This window comes from Protopterus annectens, chromosome 2.part2 (genome assembly GCF_019279795.1).
Source record: "Protopterus annectens isolate FY-2018-M chromosome 2.part2, PAN1.0, whole genome shotgun sequence".
NCBI lineage: Eukaryota > Metazoa > Chordata > Ceratodontiformes > Protopteridae > Protopterus > Protopterus annectens.
Window position 1 is genome coordinate 931770139 of NC_056730.1, and position 22215 is coordinate 931792353.

The following is a 22215-nucleotide window of genomic DNA, read 5'->3' on the forward strand; positions in this document are numbered from 1 at the left end:
TGACATGATCCCCGGGGTGAATTTCCTGTCTCTCATCCAATCATCAAGGTTCCTTTTGAAAAGGGCCAATGAGGCGCTCTGCTTGACATGTATTGGCAGTCTATTCCAGAGTATGGGGAGTCTCTGGGTCAGGAACCTATCCCTCCAGCATGTTTGTTCATTGTGATGACGAGGTTTAGATCCCTTGAGCATGTGGCTCTGAGGGATTGGGATTTCTTTAAGTGGAGCATGTCCAGCAGCTCAGGGTTTGACATGGCCTTGTATGTTAAGCAGAGATCGCCTCTGAGTAGACGATATGCCACAGAGTATAGCTGGAGTTTTTTTTAGATGGTCAGCATATGGCATCTGCTTTAGGCCTGTGAGTCTTTTAGTGAGGTATTTCTGTGGCCTTTCCATCTGTTGCAGATGTCTTGTGAGGTACATACCAAACGGGGCATTATACTTTATAATGGGTTTAATGAGGGATGAGTACAGTGGGACAGTGACCTCCTTTTTTCTGGATGAAAAGCCCTTAGTGATGAGGTGTGCCACATAGAAAGATTTCTTGACAGTTGTGGCGATGTGGTTATCAAAAGTGAGACCACTGTCCACCTGTGTCCCTAAGTCTCTCATCACACTTTTGGTGTTTAGTGTCCTGCCACCTATGTGGTAATTCATGGGTACATGTTTTTTCCAAAGGGGATAACTATACATTTCTTGGCATTAAGCTTCCAGGCATCTGTTTCTGTAAGGCCCTTTTGTAGAATATCCACATCATTTGGGGATTCAATAATGGCTCCCAGTTTGCAGTCATCTGCAAACTTTGTTAGTCAGAGTCCCTTAGTCTTGGCCTGTACTTCAGAGAAGTAGATGCCAAACAAGAGTGGTCCCAAGACTGAACCCTGAGGTACTCCACTTGTCACTTGTCTGGAGCTGGATTTGGAGTCGGCTACTTTTGAAGTCTGGGTTCTGTCAGTAAGCCAGTTGGCAACCCAACGAGTGATGTAGGGATTTATGCCCAGCTTAGTAAGTTTATCTATGATTCCATAGTGGGGGATAGTGTTGAAGACCTTGGCGCGGTCCAGATAGGCTGTGTGGTCCGTCTTACCCTCGTCCACAGCTCTGGAGACTGATTCGAAGAAGTCAATCAGATTCAGGAGACAAGATCGGCCCTTCACAAACCCAAACTGGGTGGGCTCCAGTGTTTGAAGGTTGCCAGTGTCTTTGTTTATAAGTTCCATGATAATGCGTTCCATGCCGTTGCAGATCAGGCTTGTCAGACTGATGGGACGGTAGTTCCTGGGATCCAAGGAGGATCCTCTCTTGTGGAGCGGGATAACTGTAGCTGTGTGCCACTCAGTGGGCACGAAGCCTGAGGTGAGGATTAAACATGACACTTAGGTGAGGTGCCAGTTCATTTTGTAGTTCATGTAGTACACAGCCTGGGATGTTATCTGTTCCCATGGGTACTGTATTCTTAGCTTTGGAGAGTGCGGTTTCTACCTGTGTGGCCGTGATTATCAGAATTTGGAAATCTTTTGGTATTGAGATGGGCCCTTGAGGGGGTGAGAGGGGGTGAAGTTGGCACTAAATCGATCTGCCAGGATATTGGCAATATCCTTGGGATCAGTATATTTAATGTCATTCTGTTGTAGCTCAGAGCAGATCTGAGCATTGCCATTTAGATTCTTGACATAACTATAGAATGCCTTGTGGTTGTCTTTGGAATCTTTGGCAATTTTATTTTCGTAACTAGCTTTTGAGGATTTTATGAGGGATCTCAGCTTCTTACTGAGGCTGGTGAGGGAGTTTTTTGCATCCTGGGATTTTCCTCTTTTCTGCAATAGTTTCTTCCTTTTGTTGTATAGTTTGTTTATAGAAGAGGACCACCAAATTGGCTTCCTTTTTTTGGAGAAGAGCATCATGGTTCTATTTGGGATGGCACAATTCATGCACAAATGGATGTGCTCATACAGTGCCTTAATGTAGAATTCTGCAGTTGAACTTCCAGATCCTGTCTGCGTGGGTATTGTGAAGTTTGTCACTTCTGACTGTTTTTAAGGAGGTTTCCTTACTGGGGGGTGGGGGTGGGATGTGGATGTCAAAGGTGATTTACTTATGGTCAGACCTGACCAATGAGGGGGTGACCATTGGTGTGGAGCATCTATCTCCCATGTTGGTAATGACCAGGTCTAGGATATTGGAGCCCCTGGTGGGACAATGGATTTAGTTGATCCAGGGTGTTGGAATTTATGAATTTCAAGAACCGTTGGGAAAAGGAGTTGGTACCCGAGTAGTTTTCCCAATTAATGGTAGGGTAGTTGAAATCACCCAGTATTAGGGTGTTTGGTTGCATCTTAATATTTTCCAGTATGTTACATAACAAAGCAGTGACCTTTTCAGTGCATATTCTCTTCATATTATAGACATATTCAGTTTATTTTTCCTCCTAGGTATTTGTTGTGAACTACTTTATTTTTTTATTTTCTTCTATATGCCCTGAATCCTCAGATTGCTGAATACCTGCATCCTGAATTCCAAATTTGTCATCTGTAAAATCATGATTAATAGTGGTCGAGTGAACTGTACTGACAGTGGACACATCTTTTCCTAAATATGTTCCACTTGCACTTTGCCTAATATTATTTATCTCATCAGTCAAGTCATAAGTATTTGTAACAAGTATAATCATGATCAGTAAGCCAGATTTACTATTAGTTATAGTAAGCAAATCATCCAACTTTTGACATGATGATCACAAGTCTCCAAGGTTATCAGGTGTTGCCTTTATATATACATCACAGTTAGTACACCGTGCAAGACATTTGTGCTTTAGCAAATCACTAATGGCATACTTATTTAAGGAATCCATTTTCAGCTACAATTGATTAAAGAATTTTAAAACAAACCATATGCAACTAAATATTAAATTAAGTACATTGGGCTAACCTGTAACAAAGGAAGTAATTCATAAATTTGTCACAGTGACCTACAGTACCAGTTGTTACAGTCACACTAAAATTCTGGATGCCCTTTGTGTCATGTACGAATGTACTGAGTAGCTTCTACTCACATTCACTTGTGCCTCATATTAAAAGTAAAAAGCAGAGGTAAAAAAAGGAAAATGTAAAATAGAATAACTATCTTTGTACCATACAGTTGTAGAGTAAATCACAAAGTAAGACTGAAGTGTTTCAGCTAAGCTCTGGATTTTCTTGTTAGCAGTCTGAGTGAATTTATAGCAGACAAGGACCCCAGCCAATCACAAGCAGTACAATCTAAAGCTTCGTAAAAAGTTTGACCAGGCTACACTCAGTTACCACCACTGAACAGCACTAACCCTTCCAGGTATTTAAATTACAAAATGTTCTTGAAGTTAAAGAAGTAACCATCTTAAACAATTTAAACTGCCAAAAGTGCAGTAAATGACCACTTTCCCCAGTAATCCAACAGCAGACACAGCATGAAGGCAGGAGTGCAAAAAAAGAGTTCTAAATGCAGTGGTAAAATATAGCAATTTTAACATGATGTAGAGAGTAAAAACTTAACAAAATAATGCACATAATTTACAGCTGTACTTAAAATCAACTCGAAAAATGTGATTTAGTAATAGGATTTCCTAATGCAAAGTACTTATCCAGTGGTGGATGGCACAAGATTCACTTAGAATTATGTGTAATCAGAGGTGTGGTCACCAAAGAGTTTAAGCCCTTCAAGTATGAGCCAAGCTCCATGGAGTGTCTTTAAAGAGGCTCAAACCAACTATTAAACAAGTAAAATGTCCTCTGGCTAATCACAATTAGCACAGTCATAGGTTTCTGTATACCTGTGTCCTTTCTCTGAGGATTATAACAAACAGTCCTATACTTCACAAACTCCTGGTGTTAGCCCAGAACTCAGTAACACCACATTGTGTAGCCTTCATGTAGCACAGCATTTAAAAGACTAATAATGTTTCCTGTATTGCACTGTAAATAAACAAAGAATGTTTGTACCAAAAATCTTGCTTTCCATCCCTCACCTTTTATGCACTCATGACAATATTATTTCTTTTCCTTCTGTCTGCCTCAGTTTCAACTGGCATATCCACAGTTATTGCTGGCCCTACTCTCTCTGTAACCAATCTCATTTCCTTAATGATTTACTCCTTCATTTTCTTTTTAGACACTCTCCCTTCTTCTTGTAACAGTAATATTTGTGCTTCTGCCCACCAGTTCACCAACCATTTATCTTAAGATCCAGTTATCTTTCTGCAGTGCCTGTTCTGCGAAATGGAAACATTTTCAGAAATTTGTTTTCTAGGTGTTTTTCCCCCTCTGTCTGCTGACCGTGAACTCCCCCTCCCCCCCACTGGACATTCATTCTGCAGCGGTGAGCAATCCCTAGATTCACAAGGACAGAGTGTTTGTGTTTGTTTGTGTGTGTGTGTGTGTGTGTGTGTGTGTGTGTGTGTGTGTGTGTGTGTGTGTGTGTGTGTGTGCGCATGCGCATGAGCGGGTTGACTTCACATGACTGAAAACTCAAAATACTGAATTTCATTTGACTGAGACCACAATCCCTAATTTTCAAAATACTGAAAACTCATTTGACTGAGTTTTATTATACTGAAAGCTTAAAGTGCTGAATTTTAAAATACCAAATGGCAGTGTGTATAGTAGTTTAAGGTAAGTAAAAAGTATATGCCCATTTCCCACTGTAGTGTGATCCCAGAGTTAGTATATCTAGTTTTTTTTTTTTGGGGGGGTGCAGCCCCCACATCAGGGGGTGTGTGGGGTATAGCTCTTCATTGTCTGGTTTCTGTTAATAAGGTATGTAAGTAGTTTTTCATTTTTAGAAAGAGTTAGTTGTTGGTGTTGTAAATGTGTATTTTTTTTTAGTTTTCATTTGGTGAGAGGAATTGTTGGTGATATTTTCCTGGTTTATTTGGTATTGTGAACCTACGTTTTACGAATGTTAATGTTATTTGTGATGAAATGTTTGGTATTCACAGATTTGTGTATTTTTTGTTATGTTAAGCAATTCACAGGTGAAGGGAAGCACACCTCATGTCTATGGCTTAAAATTTGGTATTTTGAAATTCAGCATTGTAAGCTTTCAGTAAATGAAACTCAGTCAAATGAGTTTTCAGTATTTTGAAAATTAGGGATTGTGGTCTCAGTCAAATTATTTTCAGTATTTTGAGTTTTCAGTCATATGAAGTAGGCCTGTGTGCACACACATGCATTTGTTTAATTTTAATGTATTCTTTTGTGTGTGTGTAAATGTGCGATAGAATGAGTTTGCTTTCAGTGTTGTGCAACCACTTTAGTTTCAACTGATGCGTCTTTAGAGATAATATCCTGCAAAGGTAAAAGTCTTGTCTTCAAAGAAAGAATGTTCAGTACTTCAGAAGAAGCATCACCATACATTAAAAATAATCAATGAAGTGGGCATAATTTTCTTTGAAGAGACACCCAAAAAATTATACATGAGAAGTTATTTACAGGGAAATATAAGGCTTCACTGTTTCCCGCCAAGAAGAAACTTAGAATGTTATTAAAATTAGTGTTTTTCCCCTAAAAGAAAAAGTAATACTGCAGTTTCTTGGGCTTTTTCTTAAAGGTTACATAATGGCTTATTAGTCTCTGATAAAGTTTTATCACTTCGAATTTCACAGGTTTAATAAAAATAGTGAAAAGGGGACATTGTATTTACTATAATATACATAAGTGGCTTATATTATAAATAATTTGGTATATAACATGTTTGTGAACCTGAATAAGCATTTTATTATGTATGTTCATTATTTCTTATTTACTTTTTTATAAAAGGATTATTTTATTTGCTTTTCCTAGTCTTCTAGATGGATCAGTTCCTAATGCACTTTTGTGATATGGTATTGGCCTTTTTAATATTTGGTGTAAGAGAGATGGCTAGAAAGGTGCTTAGTGTGACATCTGCAAAGAGGAAGGAGGACAAGGAGACCTGGTGGTGGAATGAAGAAGTACAGGAGAGTATACAGAGAAAGAGGTTGGCGAAGAACAAGTGGGATTGTCAGAGAGATGAAGAAAGTAGACAAGAGTATAAGGAGATGAGGTGCATGGCAAAGAGAGAGGTGGCGAAGGCTAAGGATAAGGAGTATGAAGAGTTGTATAAAAGGTTGGACACTAAGGAGGGAGAAAAGGACCTGTACCGATTGGCTAGACAGAGGGACCGAGCTAGTAAAGATGTGCAGCAGGTAAGGGTGATAAAGGATAATGAGGGAAACATACTCACAAGCGAGGAGAGTGTGTTGAGCAGATGGAAAGAGTACTTTGAGGGGCTGATGAATGAAGAGAATGAGAGGGAGAGAAGGTTGGATGATGTGCGGATAATAATCATGAAGTGCAGTGGATTAGCAAGGAGGAACTAAGGATAGCTATGAAGAGGATGAAGAACGGAAAGGCTGTTGGTCCAGATGACATACCGGTGGAAGCATGGAGTTAAGGTGAAATGGCAGTGGAGTTTTTAACTAGATTGTTTAATGAAATCTTGGAAAGTGAGAGGATGCCTGAGGAATAGAGAAAGTGTTTTGTTACCGATTTTTAAGAATAAGGGTGATGTGCAGAGCTGTAGTAACTACAGAGGGATTAAATTGATCAGTCACAGCATGAAGTTATGGGAAAGAGTAGTGGAAGCTAGGTTAAGAAGGGAGGTGATGATTAGTGATCAGCAGTATGGTTTCATGCCAGGAAAGAGCACTACAGATGTGATGTTTGCTCTGAGAGTATTGATGGAGAAGTACAGAGAAGGTCAGATGGAGTTGCATTGTGTCTTTGTGGCTATAGAGAAAGCATATGACAGGGTGCCTAGAGAGGAGTTGTGGTATTGTATGAGGAAGTCTGGAGTGTCAGAGAAGCATGTAAGAGTGGTATAGGATATGTACGAGGGTAGTGTGACAGCGGTGAGGTCTGCGGGGGGAGTGACGGATGTGTTTAAGGTGGAGGTGGGATTACATCAAGGATCAGCTCTGAGCCCTTTCTTATTTGCAATGGTGATGAACAGGTTGACAGACGAGATCAGACAGGAGTCCCCGTGGACTATGATGTTTGCAGATGACATTGTGATCTGTAGTGAGAGTAGGGAACAGGTGGAGGAGACCCTGGAGAGGTGGAGATATGCACTAGAGAGAAGAGGAATGAAGGTCAGCAGGACTAAGACAGAATATATGCGTGTGAATGAGAGGAAGGATAGAGGAATGGTGGGGATGCAGGGAGTAGAGGTGGCGAAGGTGGATGAGTTAAATACTTGGGATCAACAGTTCAGAGTAAGAGAGTACAGGCAGGATGGAGTGGGTGGAGAAGAGTGTCAGGTGTGATTTGTGACAGACGAGTACCAGTAAGAGTGAAAGGAAAGTCTACAAAAGGGTAGTGAGACCAGCTATGTTATATTGGTTGGAGACAGTGGCATTGACAAAAAGGCAGGAGTCAGAGCTTGATGTGGCAGAGTTGAAGATGTTAAGATTTGCACTAGGTGTGACAAGGATGGACAGGATTAGGAATAAGTATATTAGAGGGTTAGCCCAGGTTGGAAGGTTTGGAGACAAAGCCAGAGAGGCAAGATTACATTGGTTTGGACATGTGCTGAGGAGGGATGCAGAGTATATTGGGAAAAAGATGCTAAGGATGAAGCTGCCAGGTAACAGGAAAAGAGGAAGGCCTACGATAAGGTTTATGGATGTGGTGAGAAAGGACATGCAGGTGGTTGATGTGACAGAGCAACATGCAGAGGACAGGAAGAAATGGAAACAGTTGATCTGCTGTGGCGACCCCTAACAGGAGCAGCCGAAATTAAAAGAAGAATATTCAGTGTGTGATGATTCTTTGCTGTTATGTATTTTCAGTGATGGTTTAGTATGCTTTATAAATGCATGCATTGCAGAGTAAATAAAACCTCATGCTTCCTTCCTTTCTACCTTTTTTGCTTCAGCTTACAAGTTTGGTTTGTTTGCCCAGGTAACTCAGATTGCTGCATGTATTTGCATAGCTGAGCCATTGCATTAGCTGATCCCGTTTGGCAGTTACATTTTGTATCTAAACTGTGGCCTTAAGGAGTCAGGTTTAGTAATGTCAAACTGTATGTGTGCCTTGATCACAGCTATTGAGAGGTGATGGGTAATTCCTGTTTGTTCACACTAGCTCACAGGTTGTTACCCTTCAGAAGCTGTCAGCTCATACTGATTTTGTTCCTTGAGAAAGACTTTTAATTTTTGTAAAAAGGTGGGCATTCATGGGTAAGACTTTGCTTTCTGAAGAGAAGAGTGCCTTTAATTGAGTATGGAGATGGAGCTGCCTTGTGTACAAGGTCAGAAAACATGTAGGATTTAGATTACATTGACAATCATTGTCCGCAGAGTAATGGGCAGTAGGTGTAGAGCATTACTTTCCAGCTGTTGCCTTGGATGCATTGCTAAAATTTGTGATAAATGTCAAAAATGAACTGTGGATACCTAGCATCTCAAAGGCAGTGACTCAAACAAAAATATGACACACTATCAAAATCAAAAATACGGCACACAGAAAAATAATATTTGAGCAATGTTGTCTTTAATTGCTTATAAGCTTCATCAGAACAAGACATACCAAACAATAGCAGCATTTATTTAACAGTAAATCTCCAGCCTCCATGTAAAAGAAACCAGTTATTATCTAACCTAACATATTTTTATGTTGATTGTATTGTTCATCCCTGGAAGAGTTGTGACATTCAGTTTTATCTGTCACATTATCTTTTTTCCCTAACAAACTATTAATATCACCCCCCCCCCACTGAATTATGAACTTGATCTAATACCAAACATATGCCTTTTTAAAAACTGTTACAATGTAAACTATGTTAAAAAATGGTATTAGTTCAGTTTTTCTTCTTAGTAGCATTTACATGCTCCTCAGTTATAGTAGCCAGTTTTCTAGTGTTTATTCTCACATAAAATGCATTACAGGCTATGCAGGTACTTAAGTACAAGACTTTTTCAGAATTACAGTTACATTTTTTTATACGCATTAATGTTCTATAATAAGATCCTCCATACACACTATTTCACACATTAATGAACCTGCAAGCCATGCAAAATCCACATGTGGACATCGCTGTGATCATTTCTTTAAGATTATCCTTATTACATTGCCTTTCTACATGCCCTTCAGATTTTCACATTTTAGCCTATAAATGCTAGTTCTTTCTATGTACCTTAATGGCATCATGATTCCCATTGACTATTCACCAATTTCTTTTTGCAATCATTGAAAGTTCTTTTGCATTCAGACTACATCTCACCAGGCATGCTAAATTATGTATACTGGGTTCAATACAAGTGATAAGCAAAGGGAAACATTTCCCTTCTCAATAAACTCTCACCTAATCTATTATTTCTGTTATTTATTTATTTATTTATTTATCATTTGTTGGCCGGGTTAGTGTCTCTAGGCTAGTAGTCCCTTTTCAGAGAAGACCTGAGGTGGTATTTATACTAGTAGGGGAATTTTGGCCATGAGATCTTTTACATCCACCTCAGCTTCCCCAAGCTTAAGCAGATATGACCTCTGTTTAGCAACTCTTCTGAAGGATAACACACTCTGCAATGCAGCCCCCCCCCATGTGCTACATTGCAGTGTTACTATACTAATACATCTACCTGATGTGGGAATGGAACCCACAACCTTCTGCATCAGAGGTGGGTGTGCTAACTATTGCATCACCAACACTGCTCTGTCTTATATTTATTTATTTTATTTTATTTTATTTTATTTTACATTTGTTAACGGGGCTAGTCCAACTGGATATATTTCCATTTTCAGCAGAGGCCCAGGGAGAAAAGCTCCACAGTAACATTTAAATGTTTATAATGTACAATTTTGTGAGAAAAAGGAAGCATGAAAGTGTAAGACAAACAGTACATGAGAGGACAGTAGTTCCAAAGTCAATACTATTTAAGAAACAATACCATATAGAAAGAGAAATATTTACACCAATATAAAAATAATACAATCGTTAGAAATCAGTAGAGAGCCTTAGCTACAGTAAAATAAGCTAATTAAGAAATACAGGAGCTTTGAAAGGGGTAAGATACTCCTACAGTAATGTATGTGAGGTTGTTAACAAATATGTTCACAGTTAATTCATCTCCTATTTTTAGGAAATAGTTTAAAGTAGTTTTTGCTACTAAGGGGTAAGTAGTGTTAGAAAAAGTAAAGGGGAGGGAGGATATAGAAACATGGCAAAAAAAAAAGAACGCAGACAATTAGTCAGGGTAAGAACAAGGGCAAGGGCATCTTATAATCTTTTTCTAAAAACAATCTTTCTAACTCATTTAGTTCTATCAGAAACATTACTTGATCAGTAATTACTCTGCATGCTCCAGTCTCTTGACTTTTTGTAACACTTTTTTAACAAATATCTGGTGTCCACTTTTAGGATGTAAATGCATATTAACAAATTCTAGCTTTATATATGTGTATATATACTTGATTCTTAATGGCTTTTACATAAATCCACCTTTAAATTTGAATTGTCTAAAAAATTAAAACTCTTTGACCATTTATAAGTAACATTTAAAACATCAGTTGTAACATTTAAATACTTTTAAAAAAGTACAACATTCATGTTATTCTCCATTCCATATAATAAAAACATGTTAAAATGTTTAAGCAAAATAACTGCATCCTTGAAAATAGAATCATAGAGAAATGTACCCTTCAATTGGGCCATAATTAAATTTCCATAACAGTGAGTCATATTGGGTCCTATAGTTAAGACTTATTTTTTTATTTTTTTATTTTTTTGTAACAAGAAAGTTCTTTATTAAATTATGATGTATGACATAGGCAATCATACATGTATATAAATGAAAACAAACCATATTGACATAATTTTAGTTGCAAGCATTATACATCACTTATAATCTAACCGGTCATTGTCAGTCAAACATTAAATAGCTCGTTCAGATCCTGCCTTCTTTTAAACCTCATTCCTCTTCTGAATGTATTGTTCCCACAATTCCCATTTTTTCGTGTAATTTGTTCTTACCCTTTTCTAAAGATCCCAATTCCAGTTGTTTTATCTCTGTTACTATATTCACTACTTCTAGTAAAGTTGGTTTAGACTTTGATTTCCATTTGCTAGTGATTGCTTTTTTGGCAGTCACCATAATTAGACTCAGCAAGGCCTTACTTCCAATTCCAATTCTGTATCATAGCTCAAAAAAAATAATTTCCTTAGTTATGCCAATTTACTACCCAGAATTTCTGCTAGAGTAGGCTGTAGAAAATGTTTAAAGTCTACCAACTCACTACACTCGCAGAAAATATATTTCCAATTACCTCTTTCTTCCCATCACACCTCCAACATTTGCTGTCTACCTGAGGAAAAATTATTTGGAGTCTACTTGGGGTATAAATATACCTGTGTAAACACCTCCAAGCAGAGGTCATAAATTTTCTAGAGTCTGTTAAATATTTGGGAGACATATATAAATATATGTACTGCCATTGTTTCTTTGTGAATTGCTAGTTATCATGCAATATTTTGTATCGTCTACTAATTATTCCTTTTTTAACAGCAGCAGCTTTTCTAGATTCTAGTAAAAACTCGACCACAGGAATACCATCTATTCCTAGGGACTTTCCTCTGGATTGGTTATACATCACCAGTTTTATCTAACTGCCTCATTTACCTCTAACCTTTGCATATTTAATTTTTCCATAAGCGTTTCCATTTGTACCTTTTGTTGATCTGCATATTTCTCTGCTTTCTACAGACTTTCATAAAATTTCTGAAATATTTCTAGTACCTCTACAGGATCTCTCATTGTCTTTTTTGTTATAGGCTTCCTAAGCTTCTGTTTCCTGAGTCATTGCACTAAAAGGTTTTGTACTCTGCCATTATTATCAAAAAATAGCTGCTTAAGGCCAGTATTTGTAAAGTCATGCATATTGTTGAGGTAATGCCTTATGTTCTGCTTAGAATTCTGCAATTGCTCCTCCTCCTGTTCTGTGAGATTCTCCTTATTCTGCAAAATGTTAACATTTCTCAGTCCCTCTAAATTCTTGTTGCTTCTTAACCATCTCTCTATTTCTTTTATTTCAATCCTATTTTTAAACTCCACTTTAATTTTATCCCACTCCTTAGCCATATTTTCAGAAGAAATTTCTATCTTCTCTAATAACTCCCAAATAATTCCCAGTACCCGTTCCTTAAATTCCTTTCTTTTGAAAAGATAGATGGGAAAGTGCCAGAGTTTCATTTTTATTTCAGTACCCTCTGTTATTATTTAACTTATTATTGGCACGTGATCTGAAGTAGTTATTGGATGCATATCAAAGCTTTCAATTAATGTACATATTCCAGTGAAATGTAAGTTCTGTCTAGCCTAGCCAGGTTTTTGTATCTTGGGGAATAATATGTAAATTTACTCTGAACTCCTATTACTGAATTCACATCTTCCATGCTAAATATTTTCAGAAATTTCTTCAAAAATCTACTCTCCTTTGTTATATTTTCCTTTCTGCCCCCCCCCCAGACACATCTTTACTGCTGCAAATCAAATTCCAGTCCCCAGCTATAAGCAATATTCCTTGCTGAAAACTGATAATTTATTAAGCCCAGTTATAGCAGTTTTAAGTGGAATATAAATACATGCCAGTGTAATCTTTCTCCCTTTCCAGTAGCCTCTTAGTGCTACAAATCTACCATTATTAAATTTTTTGTCATCTTCTGTCACTGTTGAAGCTCTTCTTACAATTAATATAAGTACTCCTCTTTTCCATCAATGTATTCTGCTGAATAACTGTCCTGAAAACCTTTCTTTATCAAATTACCATGTTCAGTTCTTTCTAAATGCATCTCCTGTAGAATAACTATTTGCTGTCTACATTTTAATATAAGTTACTACTCTTTCTTTTTTGTATACATCTGTGAAACCATTAACATGTAAAGATAATATACAGAGCATAGTTGTGCTAAAAATGTATCATTCCCACCTTTTATATGCAACAGCTTTTTAAGTATCTAATCCCAGCCTTTGTGTTACTTGCAGACATTAATGTTTCAGGCTGATATTTTATATCATTGTTTCTTGTCACATATATTTGTACCTATGTCACATCTTAAAAAACATTTTGTTTTCTTGAAAGCCCTCAAGCAAAAAAACAAATATATACCCCCAATACACATCTAAAGTCTATTAACTTAATACTAACAGACAAAACTATGTACATCTTCAAATACTGTAGTTTTACCTTCCCACTAGGAACAGTTTTCCCAAACTGACAGCCATACTCATAGACTTGGGTTAACCTAAAATGAAGGTTATCCATGCTAAGATGCATGGCATAGCCTGTGCTTCTACTAAGTGCTGCCTGGTTTTGTCTTATCTTTCTTGCTCTTTCACAATGGGAAAACACTTGAATGCTTTCAGAAAACATTATCACCTAGCCATTAAAAGAAAGAAGTATTCTTTTATTGCTGTTTAGCAGTTTTTCTCCATGGAGATATGAGAGCCAGATACAGAGTTGCTTCGGGTCTACTTTAAGCTCTCGAAAGCAGTAAAACCCAAATCCGAATCATGCAACATTGAAAGAGCAAACCGCAAATACGTCGAACAAATGAAACCGCGAAAGGGGAAATATCGAAATCACATAGTTGGCCCATCTGCGGTGTAGCTCCATAAGGTAAGTGTGTGATAGTTATGGACCTTAGGGTTAGGGAGGGATTAAGGTAAGTGCATAGGTAGGTAGTGTATGTAAGATTTTGTGGAGGTAATGTACGTAAGGTTTAGTGTAGGGTTTTGTTAAGTGTATGTGTGTGAAATATTTAGTTTGTTTGGGTATAGCTCCGTAGGGGAAGTGTGTGGTAGTTTCGGACATTAGGGTTAGGGAGGGGTTAGGGATAGTGCATAGACAGTTGTGTATGTGGGGTTAGTGTAGGGTTAGCAGTAGGCTTTTGGTGCTTTAATTTAGGGTTAGAAGTAGGGATTTGGTTAGTGTATGTATGTGTTTTTTTTATTGTGTTTGGGTAGATAGTGTGTTGCAGGTGGTGGGTTGGCCGACTATGACGGTTCGAGGTTAACATTTTCGCGCTTTAGTACATTAGACGTATCCATGGTTTGCTCTTTGTGTCACGCGATTTGGATTTGGGTTTTTCATGGGTATAAAGTAGACCCAGTTGCTTCTACAAGCATTTTTTTATTTGCCAGGGGAAATCTTTAATATATTCAATGTTATTTTTGTTTATTCTCTTAAAAGTTGTTGCTAGATCAAGCCAAGGGCTTTAATCCAGTCATTCCTATATGGAAGAATGGGAAAAAACACATACATTTTTCTTGTATCATACTCTTTTGACCAGACTTTTCTTCTTCTTTTTTTTTTTTTTTACATTGCTGTGCCTATATTTCTTTAAATTGAACAAAGGGAAATAGAAAAGAAGGGAAACACAAGGGTGCTTTTTTACTTTAGTATACCAATTACACTTGAAAATAATTGAGAAAACTTTATAACATGCAGTTTATATCATGCACTATAAAAATTTATTTTTATTTTTTTACATTTGTTAACCGGGTTAGTCCGACTGGGCCCAGAGAGCCCTTTTTCAGCAGAGACCCGAGGAGAAAACCTCCAGGAAAGTAATTAAAACTAAGAAAAACCTAACAATTCAAGTTGTAAGGTACCTAACAGTACAAAAACAGAGAGAAATATAAAGTACAAATATATACAAGGCAAAAGTACAGTATTTTGAGAATGCAGTAACAATATGTTTGAGACATTTGGTTAGCATTAAGTTATTTACAAGGAATGTAGCAATGCCTAAAATAAAAAAAAATAATTCAGAGTAACATCATGACATAGTGTAACAAAGATCAATTTAATAGCATAGGTACTAACTGCAGAGAAAGTAATATATGTAGACAATTTACGTAGATACCAGACAGATATGTTAATTGAGAGAAGAAGAAAAATGCATTAGATAATTTCTGGATAAGTACAGATCCATGCATGTTGGAAATAAATTTTTAGTTGCTTTTCAGAATTAGCCACTTTTGGTAATGGAGCAAAGGGTTAATGGAAGTTTTTTCCATGAGTATGCAATTGAATGACTGTAAAGTATTTTTCCTGTATTTTTTTTTGCTTGGTCACCTGCAGAAGGTTTTGTTGTGTGCTTCTGAGGTCACGATTGGGTGTGTAGGGTGTAATTATGGATATAAGGGCAGGGCAGGATTTAGGATGCTGCATGCAATTTGTAGTTGTGATATTTTAAGCACGTGAGGGAGCTCAGGACATCTTAAGCTTTTCAGGGATATAAAGTGATGGGATTTGTAGCCATTACTTGCTGTCAATCTGGTTATCTTGTTATAGGTAGTTTCTAGTTTGGTTAAGAGATTATTTTGGAGGTTATTACGTATGGGAGCAGCATACAGCAGGGTGGTAGAATAAATGTTTGAGCCAGTATATGTCTAGATTTATTAGGTATATATTTGTTGTGGTATAGTAGACCTAGTTTTTGATTGGACTTTTTGATGCAATTTAAGAATATTATTGTTAAGAACAAAATTTTGTTTTACTTGCAGTTAACTAACTTTCTTGCTCCTCTCCCCCCTCTCCTAAGAATTTCTCCAAACACTAATGACATGAAGTAAGTCAAAATGCTCTAGAGTCCCCTACAAGTTTAACAAAGTCAAAAAAGTCCAGTATTTCCAGGTTTTCTTGTTATGTCATAATTAATGCTTTGCGAGCTTAGATTTATTTGTCAATTTCCAAATTGCTGGTTTTATTCCGGTTTATCTCCATCTCCCAAATCCAGTCTCTGCTTCATTTCCAGTGTGCTCTCAGTTCTTCTAGTCAACTCTTGTGCTTTTTTCTGTCTTGCAAACATTTTACATTGAAACATTGGAAAAGATTTCCCTGACACAGTCTCCCTGCTGTCCTTTTTACCAGAAGAACAAGAAGCAGAATCTCTTTCTGTTTCACAGGTCACTTTTTTGGACAAACGTTTGTATTTCCTCCTTAGCATGTTCTGCTTCAAAAAATGATTTTGTCCCTCCAGGAATGAATATTCTGAAGACAGTTGGGTGCAACAGTTTGAATCTCATGCCTGCTTATCAACATTACCTGATTAGTGGAATAAATCTACTCCCCTTCTGCCTGCTGTACTGTGAGTAATCCTTTTACACAAACACTCTACTGTTTCCCACTTTTAGTACTTTATCCTTCTGCCACAGTTTTGTCAAATCCAAGTAAAAAGTAAAACCATGTTTTGTCAAAAGCAAGTGCTTCTGCTGGTAGGATTGCATGTTTACTATTAAAGGTCTAGGGTGCTTTCTCATGGTCAGGTTTGGAGCATACACATAATGTACCTTTTCAATTGACAACTCCTGCTGTGGAATACTACTCCAGCTGCTTATTTGTGTTTTCACAAAAATAATACAGTCTGTTCCTAACAGGTTCTTTGGTACAGCAGAAGTTCTCATGTTTTCCTACATGCTATGTCCTCTAATTGTATTATTTTTTGAAACCTCTTTTCTTGAGCAGTCTTATATTCAGCCAGACTTTTCTTCACTGTGGAGTCTACGTTTTGTAGTTTTATCACCTCATCTGAATATTTGTTTAAAACATCTTACTTTTTTTTCAGCCTTTTGTTTTTTTGAGTTGATATACTCCATTTGTGTTCCATTTATTTGTATCAGCTCTGAGTACATTTGACTTATTTTTTTCCTCTAGGTTACTGGAAGTCATATCTTGCACCAAAGCTGGAGCTTGCACTGCTTTTTGCTGAACAGCTATAGAATTCTTCCCAGTCAGTGTTTTTTCCTTTCCTTTTGTGATAAATTTTTTTCAGGTTCCCCGAATTTCTTGTTTACTGGCATGCAGGCAGTGCACTTACTAACCAGTTACTTACATTTACCCCAAAATATGAGCCTACAGACCGTCTCTTCTAAGTTTCTGTTTTCACACTGATAGAGTGTGCATCCATCTTGGACATCTCAGCTAAGACTTTCGGTTGATATAAATCTTGTTATTAAAGCAAAAATAATTATTTTACAAATGCAGTCCTCATTAAAGGTAGTAGCAGCTCAATTTTCTTATTGCCATAATTAGAATTACTGGTTAAATATCATCTTAACATGTTTAAACTTTGTTCATGAGGACTAGTAGTATGCAAAGATTCTTCATCTATTATATCAAATTGTTTCTCCGTTTAACTTAATACAGACTAGAAAGTGTCAAAAATGATTTTGCTTCAAAAAAATAAAGTTACACATTTTTTTTCTAAACAAAAACTAATACATTTGCCTTTGAAGCTGATGTTGCAGTTTTAGGCCTGAAGGGGATAATTTTTATCTTTATGAATTTTTGGTATACAGAAGAAATAACTAATCTTGAGAAATTTCAATCTAAAGAAAACTCATGCAAATAAGAACATAAACTATTATTTTCTAATTCCACATGCAGAAAGGCAATATTAATTTTCATTTTATTAAGTTTTCATAGTTCATAGTTATCTCCATCTTCTGTAGGAAAGTTCATCTTCATTATATATTGCTCACTGCTCATTATAACAATATCTACCCCTTTATTTGCCTTCATAAAATTTAAAACACTATTTTATACTTAAATTTCTTAAAACTTTATGTTCATCATGCATTAAATTGTAAAATGGTTTGTTTTCTTGATTTAGCTTTAGTTTGCACTCATCTAATATCATCTAAATAACATCTCTGAAACGCACCCAGTGTGGGATTTAATGCAGGGTTAAATGTACTATTTTTTGTATATGTAACATCAACTGAAAAACTCAGCATACCATGCATTAAATATTGCAGGTATAAACACGTCACATACAGGTTAAATTTACTGATAGTAGTAGGTACATTGGCTGATATGGTTTGATTAAAAGAAAGCCCTTTCTTTAAAATTACTTGGTCAATGCCTTTAAATTTATTACTGAAATTGTATAAAAATCCTCAGAAATATCACAAATCTCCGCTACAGCACTGAAAGTTTATTTCTTTGTTAACACTATTTTCACATTCAGAAAATGATTATAAGTAAATCTTTTCAGATTCTGCACTATTGTTAGTTTCAATCACATTATTACCTACCCCGTCATTATAATTTTTATCACCAATAATATATTTTATTTTCAGCTACTCAGTCACTGTTAAGTCTAGGTAAATCTCAGTGAAAACTACATTTTTGCTAGTTTCAGTCACATTACTATCTGAAAACATTAGCATCCAGTGCCTTAATTAATGTGTCAGTAGATTCAGCAGACATTACTATTAAGGAAAGAGTTATCTTAAACATAATATTTTCATCCTTATCAACCAGAGCCAACTACTAGTTTCTGATCTTTTGGTATGCTAAGTTGTTTTAAGTTTGAAACATCTTTGTTGCTGTAATCAGCTCACAGTGCTATCTTGGATTATTGATATTTGGAAACTATAGTCTGCTCTCTTCTTTTGTGATAATTCCCAGATTTGACAGATAAAAAAAAAAAACTTCTGTTCCATCCCATTGATGGAAATGCTGCTGCAGACCTTGCTAAGAACTAGTTTCCTTTTTACTGGCCAATCATTGTGATCTTCTTGGAGGCACAGTAAATTCTACAGTTTCACCAGAATTATTGCCATATTCCTGCCTTTCTGTTTTCTGAGTGGATCCTTCTTTTCCCTACAGTGATAGTGACATGGGGATTGGATACACCTTAGTATCCACATAAACTTGAAATTTTGAGCAAATTTTTGCTATTTAGGGGGCTTATCATATTTTAAAAATTCTCTATTTTTTGTTTAACACTAGCTTATACTGCTTTTCCCAAGTGAAAACAATTATTCAGTTTGAATGTGTGGACATAACTGATCTAAATTAATCCATAATTTGATGAAATATACATTATTGTGTATTACAGTAAGTTCAAGTAACTCCAAGTCAGTCATGTCAAATAATTAAACCAAACCTTAATGTATAACACATTGTTTAGTGACCGATACTGTTGTAGTGAGTAGTGAACAGTATGTTAGGTAGATGACTTTTATTTTGAAAGATGGAAACAACTATGAAGCATTACTAAAATGGTAATTAATATTGCTTTCAGCAAATGAACTTAGAACTGATGGATTTACTACATAACATTTTATGGTCTTATCTTTTTTTAGAGTGGAATTTCTTTCCCAAGATTGTTTATTTTATCTGTATATAGAAGATTCATGAAGATAAAAAATGATCCCCCTTAGTTGTGTAACTGCAATATCAGGTTCAAAAATGGAACTTATTAGTTTGCATTTCAATAAAATTTAAAGGTTTAGTTTTTCAGTCAAAATCATTTTTGAAGTATAGTTGGCACTTTCAAGATTGCAGTGGTTCTGCGGTAGCGTTGTTGCCTCACAGCAAGAGGTTCTCCCATTTGATTCTCGGCTGGAGCACCTTTTGTGTGGAGTCTGCATGTCCTCCCCGCGGTCGAGTGTCGTTCGAAAGACATGCGTAAATGGGCATGCTTTCGTTGAAGGTTGGGTGTCGGGCTGGCACCTCAGACCATAAAAAAAAATGACTGCCAATCATTAGCAGACCGGAGTTCCGCTGTGGTGACCCCTAACCGGGAAAAGCCGAAAGAAGATTAGCTGGGATAAATGAAGAAACACTTATTCTTGTAGTATGGTCAATATAGAATCTTTATATACTAGTATTCCTGAAGAACAAGGTTTAAACACAGTAAGGCAATATCTAATGAATAATTCTACTTTTGTTAATAAGATAATTGAACTGCTGTAGACTTTAACTATGTTTGTATTGAAAAACAATTATTTTGCCTTAGTAAAGAGATGGCTCTCCCTTATGCAAATGTCATTATTGCCCAAAGGGAAGGTGAATTTAGATAGGATTCTGTTTACAAGGAGAGAGTTATTTTATTTAAATGTTTTATAGGTGATATTATATAAAGTGAAGTAGAACACAAATTTCTTGCTTTTTAATAAAATATTTAAATGATACAGCAAATCTTTTAAATTTTACTTTTAAATGGTCAAAGTATAATACTGAATTTTAGATATCAATTTAAAGGTGGATTTACAAAAGAGCAGTTTTTGAATCAAGTATATATAGAAATCCATAATTTGTGAATATATATTTACATGCTAGAAGAGGATACCCTGTATTTCTTTTCAAAATGTTATAAAAAGTAAGGCAATTAAGCACCTAGACTAAGGCTGTTATTCATAGTCTGGGACATCGTATATCCTTAGCAGTTTTCTGTGATTAGTGCTGCTAGGAAGCTATATAAATAAATTCAGCATAGGTCATTTGCGATGAATGAGCATGAACGAAACTCTTTTTAAAAACATGCCCATTTATGGCAGAAGTGTAAAGTATGTAAAATTCAGCATTAGGAACTTGTAAATTAGTACATAAAAGCCTGAGGCTTTGTATTACTTCATTTGTATATGAATATCATGGCTAAGCAGTCACAATTGAAAGGTATAAGGGAAGCAGCGAACTAAGCAGCATTTATAATTGACATTTTTACAAAGTAAAGAGGTTTATAATGTTATATATAGCGGTATCCTTATGTGGGCACCCTGATGGTTTTATGAAAAAATAGATAGGGGAGATAGGAAAATTTGAAAAAGGGAAGTCAAACAAAGAGGGGAATGTAATGAATGGAGATACTGTGTTACAAACATATTAGAACTGAATGCCACATGTATATCAAACTAGGTTTGAACAGATGTATGCTGAAAGATATTTTATAAAGTGCTTGTGCTTGAAATGTAATTACAGCGTGCCCTTCCAGCAGTGGGGATTTCACCTTGGATAGAGTCAGATGACAAGAAATGATGTCATTCTGCAAGCTATCCCCCACAATAATATTTGAGATATTAATTTAAGAAGTCTCTTAGAGAGACAGGGCATTCTGTATTCTGCCTTGGACCTGACAACATCTAGAAGATCCATTCACTACATCTGTATTGCTCTGTAAGTACGTTTTTTAGGGAACTGTTTAATTGTCTTAGATACAGTCAGGAATATAGTGAAGCATAGTTTAGATGTTTTTCTTTATTTGAAATTGTCCTGCAGTGTTTTATATATTTCTGATGTCACTGCGAATACATACTGAGTATTTTCTTGTTCTTTTATTATGTATTATTAAATATATTTAAACCTTTCATTGTGGCTGATTTTTGTAAGACATATTTAAGTTTTGAGAGTACTTGCATATTTATTTGGTGAGACTGTATGAGCCACTCCAAATAACCTTGCTCTTAATTTGTATTAAGATTAATATTACACAGTAAGGTTGGGCACCTTTTGTTAAGGGCCTTAAAGTAGCTGATAAGAGTTGGCTGGTAGCAGTGATAACTGCCTTATAGTCTGGGCAAAAGGGGGCATAGCTAGTAAACCTGTGCCAGTCTTTTCCAGATGTGTGTGTGTGTGCGTGTGTGCGTGTAAGCTCCTTGGACAGGGAAACGAAGCACTGGTTGGGCAGAGAGGTTGCTTGGAGGTCTTGATTTGGCCACTCAGCTGAGATCACAACTTTATAGCTGTGCCAGTGGTAAATCTTATTGGGGATCTGGAGAAAGAGGGAGAAACCAGCCCCAGACTTATTCTGGTCTCTGTGTACTCTTAAGGGAAATTGCACTTGATGCAGCACGCTGCATCTGGAAATATTGTGTTGTGTACCTGTTATCCTCCCAGTGTACATCCCCCACTTTTGCCAGTAGTGAGGATGGAGGCTCCTTGATTACTGGTCCATTGATGGGTTGTCACAGGGAACACACACAGAAAATAAGTGTTTTTTAATAGGTTCCCCACCACCAGATTCCAAAGCCCCACTTTCTTTGAGAATTTCCATGCTACTATGTGCCAGGGTGCCTGTAGGACCAGTGCCACTTCTCTGACACTGTGAGAATTTCCTGGAGGTGCACAGGGTGAGCACTCCTTGACCAGGGAAGAAAGTGTTTGAGCTGCTCTTAAGAGATTTGAATTGTAAAAAAAAAATAAAATAAATGGGAGAGAAACAAAGTAATAAATGAGAAAGAAATGCATAATTAAAATAACAAAAACAGAGGAAAACAGTTGAGGGGATAGACAAAAGAGAATATATACAGACACTAAATCCACAAATCATGTTGCATGCCGTTAACTTTTTTAAAACAATTATATATATAAATATACATATATATATATATCTATATAATTTTGTGGTTTTTTTTGTTTTTTTTTTTTTTTTTTT

The 22215-nt window shown here is 36.4% G+C and overlaps 1 protein-coding gene across 1 annotated transcript in view; it reads left to right on the forward strand.

Moving 5' to 3' along the window:
- The window catches only part of LOC122795855 (xanthine dehydrogenase-like), a 5725158-nt gene that overhangs the window by 1251653 nt on the left and 4451290 nt on the right, over positions 1 to 22215 (forward strand). Inside the window, exons 10-12 of the mRNA XM_044064255.1 lie at positions 133 to 162; positions 9795 to 9821; positions 11919 to 11967. Coding sequence (XP_043920190.1) covers positions 133 to 162; positions 9795 to 9821; positions 11919 to 11967 — 106 coding nt within the window. The remainder of the gene's footprint in view (positions 1 to 132; positions 163 to 9794; positions 9822 to 11918; positions 11968 to 22215) is intronic.